The sequence below is a fragment of the Schistocerca serialis genome, chromosome 1, assembly GCF_023864345.2.
Source record: "Schistocerca serialis cubense isolate TAMUIC-IGC-003099 chromosome 1, iqSchSeri2.2, whole genome shotgun sequence".
Classification (NCBI taxonomy): Eukaryota; Metazoa; Arthropoda; class Insecta; order Orthoptera; family Acrididae; genus Schistocerca; species Schistocerca serialis.
The window spans coordinates 731586644-731604597 of NC_064638.1; the positions used below are offsets into that span (position 1 = coordinate 731586644).

A 17954-nucleotide genomic window follows, 5' to 3' on the forward strand; every position below is an offset into this window, starting at 1 on the left:
GCTACGATTTGTGTGTACAGATGTGGTTGGTGGCCACAGAGTTGAGCAGTTTTATTCAAACCTCCATTTCCAGGTTCTGCGCACGTCTGGTATCTGTGCGAACCTTCAGTCCACTTGCGACGATCTGTCCTGCAGATGTTTCGTGCAGAGACATTTGCATACATAGATCGTTGCATTTGGACAGGCTTAAACTACGTTTTTTTTCAGTACGCACTCTTTAATCGCTATGGAACTATTACATCAATACAGTTAAAGTACAGTGTGCAGATTCTCAAGTAACGTGAACACTCAAAGGGACGTTAGTTTTCATGCGGTCTGTGCGCAGTCTGAGAAGGGATTTTGTTTGCAGTTTGTTAATGGCTGAAACAGAAATTCGTTCTCAAACTCATAATGATGTTAAATAAAAACTAAGTTTAAAAACGACTGTAGTTTTGTTTTTACTAATCGCGTCTACGAAAGTATCTCTGAGTGTTTCATTTACAATAATGTCTTTGGAAGAACTAGCAGTGGGGAAATTGGCAGAGTTTTGAATCTGTTGTTTGTGGTTTCTAACTTCCTGGTAATTTGAAGAATAGCGTAATATTGAATAATCTGCAGTAAGTGAAATTTGTACGCGTTTTTGTGTCGTATAACACCTGGTATCAATGGATGGTGAGTGGAAACCAAATGAAGAGAGCTTGCAACAACTGTTGGAAATGGGAATATCGAAGGAAGATGCAGAAGAAGTATGTGCAGCAGTATTTTTTTGTTGAATGTTTTCTATAAAGTTTCATTTCTCTTAGTGACACTTTCAGTTAGCATTATTCTCGATTTATTTTAATGCTGCGCTGGAAAAAAAAACCAATAAACCATTGTTGGCATTCCCAGGCTGCGCATTTAGCTACGCCTCATTTTATGACAATTTATTCCTGTCGAATTTAATGAACGACGAATTGATATTTAGCTCTACATATTTATCAACAGTAAGAGTATTCAGAATAATTTAATTGTATGTATATGCCGTACTATGCACCGTTCAGTATTTTCATTGCAGTTGTCAAATTTGTATATATTATTCATAGAATTCATGTGCGTAGTGTTAGAAAAACGGCATTGTTGGCTATAATCATGGACATGACCTGAGCTCTAAAGTATCGAAACGAAAGATTATGTGGAGCCAGATTCGTGACTTAAAATATTGTTCCACTGTGTACTGTTTTCCCACATTTTGCGTTTTAATCATTTTCATGTACTCATTGAGTCTTGTTTTCAATCAGTATGGTGCTAGCTTACATTTTGTACTTTTGTTTACATATCGTAAGAATACGAGTAAAATATTTTTTGTGCTTGGGTTACGCTAAACCTCAACCTTTTGCTAATACCAGATTTAAAGTGATAGAAACTTTTAGTGGTTGTAGGAGCATAAGATGTAGTGGTGGTTGTGGTCTTATTCATTAGAGGATCACTTTTACCAGGGTATGGTAACAACATATTTCATTTTATACAGACATTTACATACAGTTCTACTTTACCATGAAGGAGACTTATCAACCATAAGCTTATAGAAAAGCCATCCAGAATTTGCTTGATTCAGTTTAGGGAAACTAAGTGAACACCACTCAGGACGGCTGCATGAGGATTATAGCTTCAAACCTTTTTGTTATAAGACCATTATATTAGGTGGCATGCAGACCATGCTGATTGTAGGCTTCAATTTTGTTTACAACAGATTGCCATTAGTTTCCTGGAAACTTTTGAGAACGTCGATGTAAAATTTTGCTACACAGGAAAAATTATAGGTTGGCACCTACTGTGGATGTTTTGTGAAATAATAGGTGTGTTTTATTGTTATTTACTTGTGTTACAATTTTTTCCACAGACACATACTCACTGTTGTCTCAGTAATTCTTCACTGCACAAAAAATGTTACTCATAACATATTTTTAACTGCTTATAAATAAGTGTATTTAGAAATTTTTTATTGCCCTTTGGTAATTTATAGTGCAGTTTTACTCCTTGGCAAAGAATGACACATGTGGTTTTCTTGGTACACACCATTCAGTCTAGATTTAGGTGAGTGTTTATGGGCAGAGCTGTTGATGTAGTAGATTCCAAGGCTTTTTATATGTGTAATTAGTTGGTTGGTGTAGGTCTGCTGGTATGTTTTAGTTGAAATCACATATAAAAAGGTTTTGAACAGATCTTTAAACTGAGCTTGACTACAATTTTTGATTATTGTTCTTGTAGCCCTTTTACAAGATTGAAATGTCTGTTCATAATTGTACTACTGCTCCTTTTACTGTCTTGTAGACAGCAGTGGGAACAACCCAAGACATTATCTGTGAGTGATGTTTACGTTTTACCAGAAATAATTCCACAGTTAATAATTGAGTATGCTTGCGAATAGAATGTAACTTACAGGTGTTGGCCGTTAGGCACTGAAGATAGGGCTATGGAACGTAACATAGTGCTGACATTCTGTTTGGAAAAAAGATAGAAGCTCCAGTCCTTTATAGTGCTCGATTCATTGACAATTACCTCACTTTTGTTAAACAATAATAAAGCTCTTCTCTTTGCTGTGTATAAGGGAAATTTTATGTCTCACGTTATGGTAACATCGCAGGTTAAGCAATCCAAACACCAAGTTGTTTTGGAGGGAAAATAAATCGTGAGGTGATTGATGATGATCTGACAGCTATTTTTACTGGTTTTTACAAGGTCAGCCTTATTCAGTGTATAATTTGTAACACTTACAAGTTAAATTTACTGATACCTAATAATATATGTGAGTAGCCCATGATATTGTAGTAAGTGAAGTGACTTATTGTAAATAAGATCAGTCCTAGCTGCTAATTGTAAGAAGGGCTGTATAAGACTGGTACATCATTTTCTATGATTTTCCGGTCTTTGACACTTCCTGTGCAATGGTTTTGTTGTTACACTGAGTTCAAGACATAAATGACAAAAAAATAATAATATCTGCTGGACAGTGTATAACGAACAATAAATAAAATGAAAAGACTTCACCCACACACTCGTCTAAGAATATATTACAATTTTTGTTCTGTCTTGGGTATCTGAACAAGAAATCTATTGACCTATGATATTTTACATTGAAAAGTAGTCAACTTTGAGTTAAATCTATCCTACACAAACGTCCTTAGAGTCGGTACCAAGTTCTCCTTATGATACTGTTAGATTCATAGTTTAATTTCAAAAGTCAATTATTTACAAATTAATTCTGAAAACCATATGGCAACACATAGTGTAGATGACAGCATTTTTGTGCAACCCATATCATAGCGATGGCATCAGTACGTAACAGTGAAACTGATATTTTGTGCAATGATTGTGGCAAAATGTGTATCTTAAGAGGGAGGCAATATTAATTGCTCTAATTCCTCACTAACCAGCTGTAATTAAATAATGTGTGCACTGGTGGTGTGTCGTGTCAGCACCAGTTCCTGTGTTTCTGTTCTAACAATCCCTAGAACTGATTAATATATACTTATATGTAGCATGTTGCTGCTGTGTTACTTGGGGCTGGGTTGTGAGTTTTGCAAATCAAGGATATTGAACTATAGGAAGAGGAACACTGGGGAACCATTATCATCACTAACTTATTCTCTGTTTATATTGGCTTGCCCGTTTGTTATCTGCTTGGATGTGATGTTTTCTCCTTACTGTGTACCTGGAATTACGGAAGTGTCCGATCCCGCCTGTCTGCTTTGACCCATGACGTCACAAATATGGGGGAAACGACCATAAACCATGGTTCCAATATGGCGCATATAAAGTCGGTACGTACACATTATGAGGACTAAAATGCATCGAAAAACACACACACTTTCCACAAAAAGCCTAATGACACTAACGGGACAAGTGCGGGAAATGGGGTGTTTTTGGGTGGAGGCAAACTAAATATAAACAGATTTAGGTACCCACCCCCCAAAAAAAAAAAAGACATCACAAAACTCCCCAAATACCACTAAACACAATATCATCTGGAATTGGACACTTCCCTTGACCTATATAGCTCAACAGCAGCTCCCGATCCAATAAATTAGGATCAAACACTTCCCTTGGCCTATATAGCTCAAAAACATCTCCCGATACCAATATCAACATACACAGCCACACATTGAGATCTAACACTTCCCTTGATCTGCGCATTGTTGATTTTATCCGTCATATCCATTCCTGAACAAAAACAACAACCGATTAATTTTACTAAAATTACCACATTATGTACAGCGAACAACACTAAATTAACCTTCACACAAAATCGTTAATTCACTGAAACGAATTCCACTACAAACACAGCAGACATTCGAACAATTCGGGTTAATGAGCAAAAGCAAACTAAGCCCATTACACCACACAAATGAAAACCCTGAACATACCACCAGAGAGCACAACAAACCACAACATCTACAAACACGCCACACTCACAAACCAAACTCCACGCCATCATGACTTCACGCGCGACAACACTCTTAACGTCACGGGTCAAAGCCGACGCGTGGGGTTGGACTCTTCTGTCGACCCGTGTACCTTGGTTGTTTGATTAACTCAGTAAGGAGTGCACTTTGAATGGTCTTTTATATAAGTGTGAAGTGTCACTGATGCAAAGAAAACTGGAGAGAAAGATTGTCCATATTCAACTACCAATGGCTGGAAGACTTACTGTGTCTTAGAAATTGATAAATGAGCCTTATAATGGGATACCTGTTTTGAAACAACATTTCAAAAAGAGCAAACCCAAGGGACTATCCAGTTACTACACAACTCCAGTAATGGTCTTTTCCTAAGAGTGTGTACACGTGCGCATCCCATACACGTTATGACAGTAGTTCTGCACAAAGAATGTCAAAACGATGTGTGTGTATTGTGCAAAACCCAATAAAGCATTTATACTTCCATTCAGTTTCGTTGGCTATATTTACATGGTGTTAAAGAATTTTTCATAAATATTTAAATGCAGAGATAAAGATCTCCGCATAAAAATTGGTTTGAACACCGTAGTGCTTTACTAGGTAAGGTCCTATTGGAGATGGTATCGGCATGCTGGGGCCAACTCAGAACTGAAACCTAATCCTTGAGATTTTTAGTCTGACACTTAGCCATAGAGCCACACCCGTGCAGTTATATTAATAAATTTGGCTTACAAATGTCATTAAAACATAGGAAAAATTTCTGATGATTGGTGTTAAAGCTACTTAAAATTTACAAATTAAGGTCCGACTCCTAAAGATTAATCTGAAACATCTGAATAGATATCATTGCTTTGTATCTGAATCAGACAAGGCTCCAGTTTCAAGCTGATAGATTGCATTAATGCAAACATTTAGAAACCTTGTGCCGAAGGATTATAGCATCAACAAAAGCAATTACCTTGGTGGAAGGAAAGCTAAAGGTGAATGATCCCTGTTGCTGAATTATACGTACTACCCTTGTACTTCTCCCTCGTCACTAACTGAAAAGCAGCATACTTTCAACGTCCAAAACCTGCTTCTAACAAAGCTGGAGTGTCTCATACCAAACTTGTCAGACAGTTGACAAGTTGTATTCATTTCACCTTTGTGGATATGATGCATTAAGGAGCTCTGCCTCCATATATCCCAGTGGTAAAGTGGTTCAGATCCTCATTTTACTGGAAATATGTCTTCAGTACTCAGGGAAAGGCAGTCACTTTGGCAGTGCTAACAAGATTTTTACCAGTACTTTTAATTGTACTATTCTATGCTTAAAGTAACTGCTTAATTGATGTGTGCCCACGATAAAAATCATTTGACCTTTTCTTAGTTTGGGGCACCATGTCACATTTAGCTGTGATCTTAAGTCTGAATTAATACTCAGCAAGTCAATATTGATTATAAATAGGTCATTTAACTTACACTGAGCCAAGCTTGTGAAATGCATTGATCATATTATGAATCCATTCCAAGCAGTATTAGTACAAGCACAGTTATTTTGTGGATTTACTGCATATTTAATTTGACTAGTGTTCACTGTATATCTCCTCCTTCCCCTCCGTCTCCCTCTCCCCATCTGCCACTTGGGGTGCCAGAGGTGACAAAACTTGACTATACTGGATGTATAATGACTAGTTGCAAAATTGACATTGGTGAAAGTATGCGGTAATAGAAGCCAAAACGTTCCACCAAACAAATAATTGTTTATGTATGTTGGGAGACACCACTGCCTCGGATATCAATATTGCCCTTGTTAGTATAAAAGCACTTGAAATGTAAACTTTTCAATTACGGCCTCATCCAGTTGCATTCAAGTGTCTCCCAAAACCTACCTTAACAATAAATAAAATGCTATTTCAGCGCATATATTTTACTATTTAGGTTTCATATGTTGTCCTCACATAAATATGTTAATAGCATATTTCTCTTTTGTGTTGCGTACCAAAAAAATTTGACTATCTTTACCCATTTTCAACTACTCTCAGGGCAGTTATTAATTTGATTACATGCTGATAAGGTTTCATCATGTGAAACAACATACACAGTGAACTGTGTCTTATGTTTAATACATAAGTAGAAGATAAGATTATCTGTTTTGTATTTCTGTCCCTATTTTTTTGAACTAAATTGGAATAATTTGCTAATTATGTAATTCTATTATCAAACTAATAGAATAAGAGAAATTTTATATCATCATTTTTATTGAAGCTAGGGCAGTGCAGTAGGTCTAGTTCTTTCTGCTTACTGTCAAAGCTTTTTAAAGATTACGGGAATGAAAGGGAGATGAACTGTTTCTTCTTGTAATATTTAACACTGAAATAATAATTAGAAGTTTATTTCTGTTACAGAGGAATTACTTTGCAGCACTTAATTTAAGAGAACAGACAATCTGTTTTCATGGTCACTAGATTTATATTTATTTTTAAGGTCTTGTCAAGAGCTCAGAGATAAGCAACTGATGTCTGGGGAAGGCAGGGGGAGGGGGAATACCATATGATACATCATTTGTGTGGAAATGTTAGACTTAGATGAAGCTTTTGACAGTGTTGACTGGAATACACTCCTTGAAATTCTGAAAGTAGCAGGGATAAAACACAGGCAGCAAAAGGTTATTTACAACTTGTACAGAAACCAAATGGCAGTTATGAGTCAGTGGGCATGAAAGGAAAGCAGTGGTTGAGAAGGGAGTGAGACAGGGTTGAAGCATTTCCCTAATGTCATTCAATCCATACGTTGAGCAAGCAGTAAAGGAACCAAAGAAAAATAATCTGGGGACGGAATTAAAGTTCAGGTAGAAGAAATAAAGCCCTTCAGATTTCCTGATGACATAGTAATCCTGACAGAGACAGCGAAGGACTTGGAAGATCAGTTAAAAGGAATTGACAGTATCTTGAAAGGAGGACATTAACAAAAGCAAAACAAGGATAACAGGAAATAGTCAAACTGAATCAGCTGATGCTGAGGAATTTTTATTAAGAAAAGAGACACTACCAAATTGAATCAGGTGATGCTGAGGATATTTTATTAAGAAAAGAGACACTACAAGTTGTAGATGAGTTTGCTATTTGGGCACCAAAGTAACTGATTGTGGTTGAAGGAGAGAGGATGTGAAAAGTGAACTGGCAATGCAAGAAAGTTTTTCAGAAGAAGAGAAATTTATTAATGGGGAATTTACACTGAAGTAACAAGTCTAGGGATAGCAATATGCACAAATGCAGATGGCAGTAGTATCAGATACACAAGGTACAAAAGGACAGTGCATTGGTGGAGCTGTCATTTGTATTTCAATTATTCATGTGAAAATGCTTCCGAAGTGATTATGGTCGCACAACGGGAATTACCAGACTTTGAATATGGAACGGTGGTTGAAGATAAATGCATGGGACATTCCATTTTGGAAATCGTTAGGGAATTCAGGAATCCAAGAGCCGCAGCATCAAGAGTGTGCCGAGAATACAATTTCAAGCATTACCTCTCACCATGGACAATGCAGGCTGGCGGCGTTTGCTTAGCGACCGAGAGCAGCGGCCTGTGGGTAATTGTCAGTGCTAACAAACAAGCCTGAAATAACCACACAAATCAATGTTGAACATACAACAAATGTACCTGTTGGGACAGTGCGGAAAAATTTGGCGTTAATGGGCTATGGCAGGAAACGACCAGCAAGAGTCTGCAGTGCTTCTCCTGGGCTCGTGACCATATCGGTTGGACCCTAGACGACTTGAAGACTTTGGCCTGGTTAGATGAATTGTGATTTTAGTTGGTAAGAACTGCTAGCAGGGTTTGAGTATGGTGCAGACCCCATGAAGCAGTGGACCCATACTGTCAACCAGATACTGTGCAAGCTGCTGGTTACTCCCTAATGATGTTGGCTTTGTTTACATGGTATTGGCTGGGTCTTCTGGTCCAACTGAACCAATCACTGACTGGAAATGGTTATTTTCGGCTTCTTGGAGACCATTTGGAGCCATTCATGGACTTCACATCCACAAACAAGGATGATTGAATTTTTATGGATGGCAGTGCACCATGTCACCAGCCCATCGTTGTTTGTAGTTGGTTAGAACAACTTTCTGGACAATTCGAATGAATGATTTGGCTATCCAGGTCACCTTACATGAATCCCATCAAACATTTATTGGACATAAATTATAGATCAGTTCGTGCGCAAAATCCTGCACCAGCAACACTTAACGCAGTTATGGACGACTGTAGAGGCAGTATGGCTCAATATTTCTGTAAGGCACTTCCAGTGACATGTTAAGCCCATTCCATGTCAAGTTGCTGCACTACACTGGCCAAAAGGAGGTCTGACACAATATTAGGATGTATCCCATGACTTTTGTCACCTCATCGTATATTTAAGTGTTGGGAAGACTTTTCTGAAGGTATTTGTGTGAAGTGTAGCCTTATATGGAATGCAACATGGATGGTAAACAGTTGAGACAAGAAGAGAATAGAAGCTTTTGAAGTGTGGTGCTACAGAAGAAAGCTGAATATTAGGTTGGTAGATCACATAACTAATGGGTAGGTATTGAGTAGAATTGGGGAGAAAAAAAAATTCTGGCATTAACTTGATTAACAGAAAGGTTCAGCTGATAAGGCTTGAACGGGATAGAGTAGTGTGAAGAGCTGCTTCAAACCAGTTGTCGGACTGAAGACAACAACATCAGCATTAACAACAACAGCCCTTAATGATGCCTGCTTATGTTTGTGTGTAGTTTAATTGATAGCTCTTTCTTATTTTCCTGGGTGAAAATCTAGTGTTGATTTAATGGCTGAATAACTCGTTTTAATGTTTTTTATTTCTCTTTCGAAAATGCAAGTTTTGAATCTTTTCAGAAACTGATATTCAATGAGATGGGTCTGTAAACCATTTTAAGAAAATTTGAAAAGGGTTGTCTGTTTCTATAGAAAATAAATGAATAAGTATATGAGGATAATCTTAGGCCTTACTAAAATATAAAGTGATTGTCATTGTTTAATATTAGCATTTTTTCTAAAATAATGTGTTAACTATGTTAATGCAGGCACTGAGGAACACTGGAAACTCATCAGTTGTTTTTGCTGCTGATTATGCATTTGCAAAGCAAGATAAGATTGACCCATTTCTGTCTAGAGTATACCATATACCAGAAGGCTGTAAAATGGTATTTGTTGTAAACACTGATCTTGGCATGAGCATAGGGAAAACTGCGGCACAGGTATGTGGCTCACATTATGTGTTTTATTTGTGTGTGTGTGTGTGTGTGTGTGTGTGTGTGTGTGTGTGTATCCCAACTTTTGCTAAGAATACAATCATTTTAAAACTTATTTATGTAAAATTGATGCACATGCCAAATGAGTGTATTGCTTGGGATTGGGCAACAGGTTTCGGGGAGAAAGAGAAATAGTCAGTTGGTGTTAAGTCTTGAACTGACTGTGTTGATAAAATTCCATTATTACAAAAACTAAGGATTGGAATTTGCACTGAATGGTAAACACAGTGAGTGCTTTACAACTTGTGACTTTATTCAGAGAATTCTCTCGACCTAGTATACGTTTGCACTAATTGAGTTGTGTCCACTAAAGACCAAGACATTACATAGAGACATTGACTAACTAGCACTGATCCTTCAATTAAAAGAACCTGTCTGTACTAACAGAATCTGCACCCACAACACAGCTCGCAGATGTCCTCAGCTACCCAGCTAGAACTCCATCTACTGTTCTGTGCTACTGCAGATAACTGTGCTCAGTCCTGCTCACCAAAAACTTCAGCTGTTTGTGCCAGTACTGCCATCTCTCCACTTCCACTAGGACCTGCCTGTCTTATCTATTCTCTACTCCATTCTTCTGTAACTGCTGTGACTCTTCCTTTGGAGCATCCAAGTTTTAATCAACTTCCCCATTGCTACCACCAGTCCCTGACGTGGCATAATGTTGAAGGTTCTTAGCCATCTCATTGGCTCTGATTATGTATTGTTTTTCAGAAGCTGATTGGAGGGAAGGAGGGAGGGAGGGAGGGATCTGATGTAAATTTGTCCTGTAGGTTCTTAATGATGTATATGTGTCCCTTCCAGAGACTCTCCTCTATATCTCTCTTACTCCTACTCTGAAATGATATTCATGGCTTACAGCATTATTTCAGAAGTGCAGCTGGCATTCTCTGTGCCACCACTGACAGAAAAAGATTTTCTTCTACATGACTTGAAGCATCTGACACTCCATGTAAGCCTGTTGTGATCTGGTGCTCAATACTGCCTTCATGCCTTGCCTGCCTTGTAACTTTTCCCTTGATGTGCTGTTGAAGTTTTCCTGTTATTAACTGTTAAGACTTGGCTGTCATTTCTGTGGATACAAGACATATCCCCTGCCAATGTAATTGACATTATGCCTCAGAGTAGCATCAATGAAAACCTTTATTCATCCTTACAATGTTTCTTTTACAGTAATATCTTGCATACATAGTCAGATATATTCTAACTCCTCATTTATTCTTTTAGAATAAGCAATTTTCATTTACAATAACACAATATAAATTCTTGTTTCCTGAAACAAATACTTCATGATTAGGATAACTGCATTTTATACTTTACAATTATGTTTGTTGTCTGTTTCTGACATGTACCTTGTCTTCTTGCTCATTTGGAATTCTTTTCTTATGTTACTATTTCCGAGGAGTACTAGTAACAGGTCTTCATACCATTGGATTTTCCGCACACAGTTTGCGAGTTTTGAGATAGCAGAGTTAGAGGAGCAACGCGCCTGCATTAAATTTTGTGTGAAACTCGAAAAACCTTTACAGAGATACACCAAACGGTGCAGAAGCCTTTGGTGATGAGAGTTTAAGCCATACTTAGTGTTATGAATGTTTCACACAGTTTTAAAATGGCCAGACAGAAGTTAGATGCCCCTCGTTCAGGATGCCCTTTGACGTCTACCGATAATGCTAATGTCAGGAGTGTCAACAAAATTGTGCATGCCAATTGAAGACTGACTGTCCAAGAGATTGCAGAAGACTGTAATATTTCAGTTTGATCATGTAATAAAATCCTGACACAGCATCTTGGAATGCATCATGTTGCTGCCGGCTTCATCCAACAGCTCGAGTCAAGATCAGAAATACATCTGCCTCGCAATCTGTGAGGAGCTTTTGCATATCACAACTGAGAACGAAATGTTCCTTATGAGAATTGTAACTGGTGACGAAGTGTGGGTCTATTGTTATGGTGTTGAGACCAAGGTTCAGTCTTCAAAGTGGGTCGGGAAAGGTTCTCGAAGACCCAAAAAAGCTTGTCAGGTCAGGTCAGGTCAAATATCAAAGCCATGCTGATAGTTTCCTTGGACTTGGAGTATTAGTTCATTATGTATTCTTGCCACAGGGGCTAACTGTTAGTCAGTGGTACTATCGGAACATGTTCCTATGCCTGTGAGAAGAAACGGCCTGAAATGTGGCGAGACAATTCGTGGGTCTTGCATCACGATAACATACCTGCACATTCATCCCTGTTGGTTAGTGACTATTGCACAAAAAGAGAAATCACCATGCTGCCTCATCTTCCCTACTCTCCAGACCTGATCCCTTTGGACTTATCTTTATTTTTAAAGTTGAAAACTCCATTGAAAGGATGAAGATTTGCAACGATAGACAAAATAAAAGGAAATTCACAGATGGCACTTCATGCGATTCAGTAAGAGGCATGCAAAGACTACTTCCAGAAGTGGAAACGGCTTTGGGAGCCATGTATCAATTGTGGAGGAGAGTATTTCAAAAGAGACCATGCACAATAAGTAAGAGATAAGTGTAAAAAATTTGTGGACGAAGTTCCAGAATTTTTTTAATAGACCTCAAATGATAGTTGTTCTTAAGAATATTTTACCGCAACAATTGTTGTCATCAAAGTAATTCCATGTTAGTCGAAAACGTTCTGTACAACATTTACAGTGTCGACAGGTTAATATAACGAGTATAATTAAGGTTACGATCAAAAATGTAGTGACAAAATAGCATATCAGATACTTCGTGTGTCATTCTTTCGTGCTGTTCATTAATCATTTGATGTAAATCATTTAGATGTTTTCCAGCAATTTGTAATTGATTTAGCTGTGTGACCACATGATCTGTAGGTAACTCTAATTTTAGCAAAGAAATGTTTGTGTTTTCCTTAATAACTATTCAACAACCAAGCTCCAATTATATTTGTGGTGTTACATTGTTTTTAGTTGTGTTGATGCACGTTGTTCAGTTTGTCTGTATGAAGGCTCTTGCACCATTTATTGTAGAAACTTGTTTTTCCAACTCCTCTCAGTACTACATCTCATGCTGCTTGTTTCCCACACAAAACTATCAGACCTCCTTCCTTAGCAACTATGTATAACCACTAACTGTTATTTAAAGGTGTCCAGATACTTTGCTACAATACTATAATTCTGTTTTTCACAGTCCTCTGACATTATACTTGTTTGCTGAAGCAACTTTCCCCCCACACACATTCGTGATCAAAACTAGATAATAGAGCAAAAGTTTTCTTACAAATTCACTGTTCTTATTTAGATTCTTACCATCTAATTGCTCTGTCATTAATTTGGTGCCTTTTAGGTTTGTCTGTGAGTAGGTACACCTTTTCTGTCTGAAGGAAAATATACTTTCTTTCTGACTGAGGGATTTCTTGTGGCACAGGGAACATTCTGTATAGGGTAAACATGTTATTAGCTACTGAGGTGACATGAGTCACATAATCTGATTAACTTTAATAAGAGGTAGCCCAAAGATTGGGCTAGAGACACAGGGAACCTTACATCTCTCATTTCATCACTTATTAGACTGAGGAATTCCACAATTTGTATTGGGTTTATGATGTGAGTCTACAGTGTGAAGTGACTATAGCATTTATCATTTGTTCATACTCTGATTCTATATTGTTGAACACATCTGCTAGTTATAGTACTTTCACATACAGTTACAAACATGGCACCCATTTAAATCCTATGTCTGCCTCTTTAACATATACCTTGATAAACCTTTCTAATATTTCCATCACAAATTTTAATGTGTACTTGTTTTCTTTTATCATGCTTACTGTTCTGTTTATCCCAGATAATGTGGCTCTTACTGCTGCCACTTGTTCTTTAGTTAACCTCAAGAGATCTGTGAAATTCTTCTCCATCTTCCTTGTCATACATAGCGTCAGCCTCATCTAGTGTTCCCAAATTGTGTTTTGCTTAACTCACCAGTGAAGTTCCTTCTTGTGCCATGTCTTGCTAACTGACTCACCATCCTTCCTAACTCTTATTATCTATTCCAAGGATGTGCACCTGTTGGCCTAGCAAACAACATTATGTTAAGCCCCATAGAGTTCTTTTGATGTGTCCCTACATTTCTGTACTGCTAGCCTGTCACATCATTCAGCCTTCTGAAAATGTTCAGTTATAGCATCTAAATTTATGTATCTTACAACCATCCATGTGGTACTGTATATTTTCACTTCTTCTATATTATCATAATACAATCCTGAAGACACCTATTTTTCAAACTTTCTAATCCATTGTCAGTGGTTTAGTTCTTGGTTCGGTTAGATTAGTACTTGTTCCATAGATCATGAATACGACACTTCGTAATGATGTGGAACGTGTCGGTTAATAAAAGATTTCTATACAAGATATTACATTACACAAAATATTACATGACACTCTTTTTTAGGGAAATTACCCACTTACTATATCCAAAAATTCATCTAATGAGTAGAAGGAGTTGCCATTAAGAAATTCTTTTAATTTCCTTTTAAATGCTATATGGCTATCTGTCAGACTTTTGATGTTATTAGGTAAGTGACCAAAGACTTTTGTGGCAGCATGATTTACCCCCGTCTGAGCTTAAGTTAGATTTAACCTTGAGTAGTGCAGATCATCCTTTCTCCTAGTGTTGTAGCCATGTACACTGCTATTACTGTTGAATTCGTTTGGATTGTTAACAACAAATTTCATTAGTGAATATATATATATTGTGAGGCTACAGCGAAGATTTCTAGCTACTTAAATAAGTGTCTGCAGGATGATCTTGGATGAGCTCCAGCAATTATTCTGATTACACGCTTTTGTGCAATGAACACTCTTTTACTCAATGATGAGTTACCCCAGAATATGATGCCATACGAAAGCAGAGAATGAAAATAGGCGTGGTAAGCTAATTTACTCAGATGTATAGCACTAAAATTTGCAATGACCCTAATAGCATAAGTAGCTGAACTCAAACGTTTCAGCAGATCCTCAATGTGTTTTTTCCAGTTCAACCCCTCATCAATGCATACACCTAGAAATTTTGAATATTCTACCTTAGCTACCGATTTCTGATTGAAGTCTATATTTATTAATGGTGTCATTCCAATTACTGTGTGGAACTGTATATACCATGTTTTGTCAAAGTTTAATGATAGCCCATTTGCAGAGAACCACTTAATGATTTTCTGAAAAACATTTACAATTTCACCAGTTAATTCTTGACTGTTGGCTGTGATAGCTATACTTGTATCATCAGCAAGAAGTACCAGCTTTGCATCTTCGTGAATATAGAATGGCAAGTCATTAATATATATTAAGAACAGCAGAGGACCCAAGATCGAACCTTGCGGCACTCCATTCTTGATTGTTCCCCAGTTTGAGAAATCACCATTTTTTTGCATGTTTTTTGCTTGTAGTAGTAGGGTCATTCCACGTCAAATCACCCAATAAAGAATAAATTTTACACCCACCTCTTTAGATTTTAATGAAATTTTGCTCAAATGGTTCTAATACTATCCTGACAACACCTGCAAAATTTTTTTGCTGTATCTCTTACAGTTTTTTTTTTTTTTATAAATTTTTTAAGTTTTTATGTTTTGCGTTTTCCGAACCTTCTGAAATGGTAAATTTAATTTGTATTCAAAACCTTAAAATTGCTTATCTTAAAAACTCTTCTAGATAACATCATGAATTTTTGCAGCAAGTTTATTTATTATACATATTTGAAGATAAAAATGATACTATTAAAATATATTAATATTTTCCATGAAAAAATATATATATGTAATTTTTTTTCTTTTCTTTTTTTAACGGATGTTTTGTTTTATAAGAATTGCAATATCTAGAGTCTCAGACCTGATAGAATGCTCAAATTTGTTTTAATTTACTCTTAAACATATAGGCTACTTGATAAAACAAAAATAATGACGGCTTTTTAACATGTTTATTAATTATAGTGGATTACATTAGAATTATGTACAAAGATAGTGTACTTATGACACTTATGTATAACCCAACTGATTGCTTGAAACATTGAATTTTTTGAGTAATTTTGTCTTTTTAATAAACATTAATGCTGATTCAACTTGCTTTTCCACTTCATCCAAGAGCTTTCAGTTCTTTTGATACAGTCTTTATTGAAGTAATACATTCTTCCAGTGCCTCTTGATTGAGGTGCGTCTACTACACAGACTATGTGCTCCAAAGGCACTATGCAAGAATCTTCTTTTTCAGGCCAATAAAATGATGCAGCTGGTCCTGAAGGATGTAGAAATAGAATTTCTACATCTTCTTCATCATTGAATATTGTTTTTACCAGTCCAAAGTACCAGTTACCATCATAATTTTCAGCCACATAGCTATTTATGGATGGTTCAACACGTACCCAATCAGAAGATGAATGGAAAGAAAAGAGTAAGGAGGGTTTCACACTATCTGCAGTCCTTCTAATTTCAAGGTTTTTTGTTGGAAGTGGTTTGAAGTTATGAAAACTTTGTTGTTCCAGGAATGGTTCGAGTTGCTGAAAAACGGTTTTCTAGTTTTAACCGTAGCAAATCAGCTTCTTTTTTGTCAATAAAGTGAAAATGAACACACATTGATAACTGTCATTATTTGTTCTTTGTCTGAAAGCTGTAGACTAGCTTTCCTTAAAATTCTTTTAATAGTTCCTCCTAGGCCATCACAAATTGACTTCCCATGACTTGTTGCAAAAAAAGTGTGTTGGGCCTTCAAATTAAAGTCTCTCAAGTGTTCAGTCAAATTTTTAAAACTGTTTCTATTTTTGTACTGCCCAGCACAACCATCTGTAAAGTAGTGAACTGAGTCAATGTCAGTGTGATGTGATGACAGCCACTTTGTAATTTCTTTTTGTACAAAGTTAACAAAACCAGTATCACGTTCTTGGTCATCACTAATAAAACATTGGTTGGAAACAAAAACATTGTTTTCCTCATTTCTTAGAAAACCTCCAACTGGGTGTAGAGTACAACCACCTCTATTCCAGTGGTAACTTTGGATCTCATTTTGTATAACAAAGGAATAATTTTCACTGAAACCCATCACAGTAATTGCTGTTTTGGGTGGTGGGTCTTCTTTCAATCTTTTAAAGGCTGCTGATTGGGATTTTGCTATAAACGAGTGCGGGGTGAGCTTTTCCAATGACCTAACCAATAAAGAAATGTAGTCTTCAACACTGATAGAGTGTTTGATCATTTCTGCCCTGTCTGTGTTAACCCACTGACTGATTACAATTTCTTCTTCTAAATCATAATCTTCACTTAGTTTTTCAGATAAGTACTCAGTTAGTGCAGTATTTGCAGTACAGCTGTCGCAATGATGTAGCATGCAGTTTTGGTTTTCCGTGTTGCACACAAGCATCTTAATTAGGTCTTTATAAGATTCTTCAATTTTCACAGCATCCAGTAATAGTTTAACATTCTGGTAGATACTGCATACACATACAGTGTGTGTGCCTGCAGCACCAGCAAGGACACACCATTTAGGTCTCAAGAAACAAAATTTTGAAAATCCTACTTCTACCTCGGGATTCTCCCATTAGAAAGAATAATAGAGCTCTCTCAAGTTACACAAAATGAGTCTTTTTTGCATGTACACATTTTTTTTGAACACTTACTTTGTCTTTTGTTCCAGGTAGCACTCTGGAACTTTCATCCTTTTCATAAAAATCTGTTACAAGTCTTACTGTATTTTCAGAAAGAGTTTTACCTTTTTTTGGACCAGGAGTTTCCAAAATACCCTTTTCAGATTTTAGCTTTCTAGCTTGTCGCACCATGTACTCACTCACATTAAATTCTTTCATCACTTTATTTTGACTCCGAGAATCTGGAGCCAAGGTCAGAATCTGGATTTTTCTAGACCTCCCAACAGATGAAATCTTCTCTTTCATAAGAGAAATCATTACATCAAAATCCTTTGCTTTCTCAACCACACTTGTATCTTCTTCGACATCATCAGAACTTGGTGCATCATATTTTAATGCTTTTGAAACCGCCTTTTTTGCAGTCTTTTCAATACTGCTAACCTTCCTTTTAAAATAAGACCCTTTACTTTGTTCTGACAAGCCATGAAGCTCTATCGGTGTTAAACCTAAATTATCAAGAGCAATGTTTGTTTGTACGAGGGATTCATTTCTGGATTCCTGTGATTCTAATTCAACCATGACTTCATCTGTTTCACTTTCATTGACTTCAACTCTTAATTTTTCCTCACAAAAGTTACGGC

At 36.8% G+C, this 17954-nt stretch overlaps 1 protein-coding gene across 1 annotated transcript in view; it reads left to right on the plus strand.

Annotated features, from left to right (window-relative positions):
- Window positions 1–464: 464 nt before the first annotated feature.
- Window positions 465–17954, plus strand: part of LOC126481641 (probable peptidyl-tRNA hydrolase 2) — a 54224-nt gene continuing 36734 nt past the window's right edge. The window contains exons 1-2 of the mRNA XM_050105546.1: window positions 465–725; window positions 9485–9658. Of these exons, the coding sequence (XP_049961503.1) occupies window positions 645–725; window positions 9485–9658 (255 nt within the window). The 5' untranslated portion in view covers window positions 465–644. The remainder of the gene's footprint in view (window positions 726–9484; window positions 9659–17954) is intronic.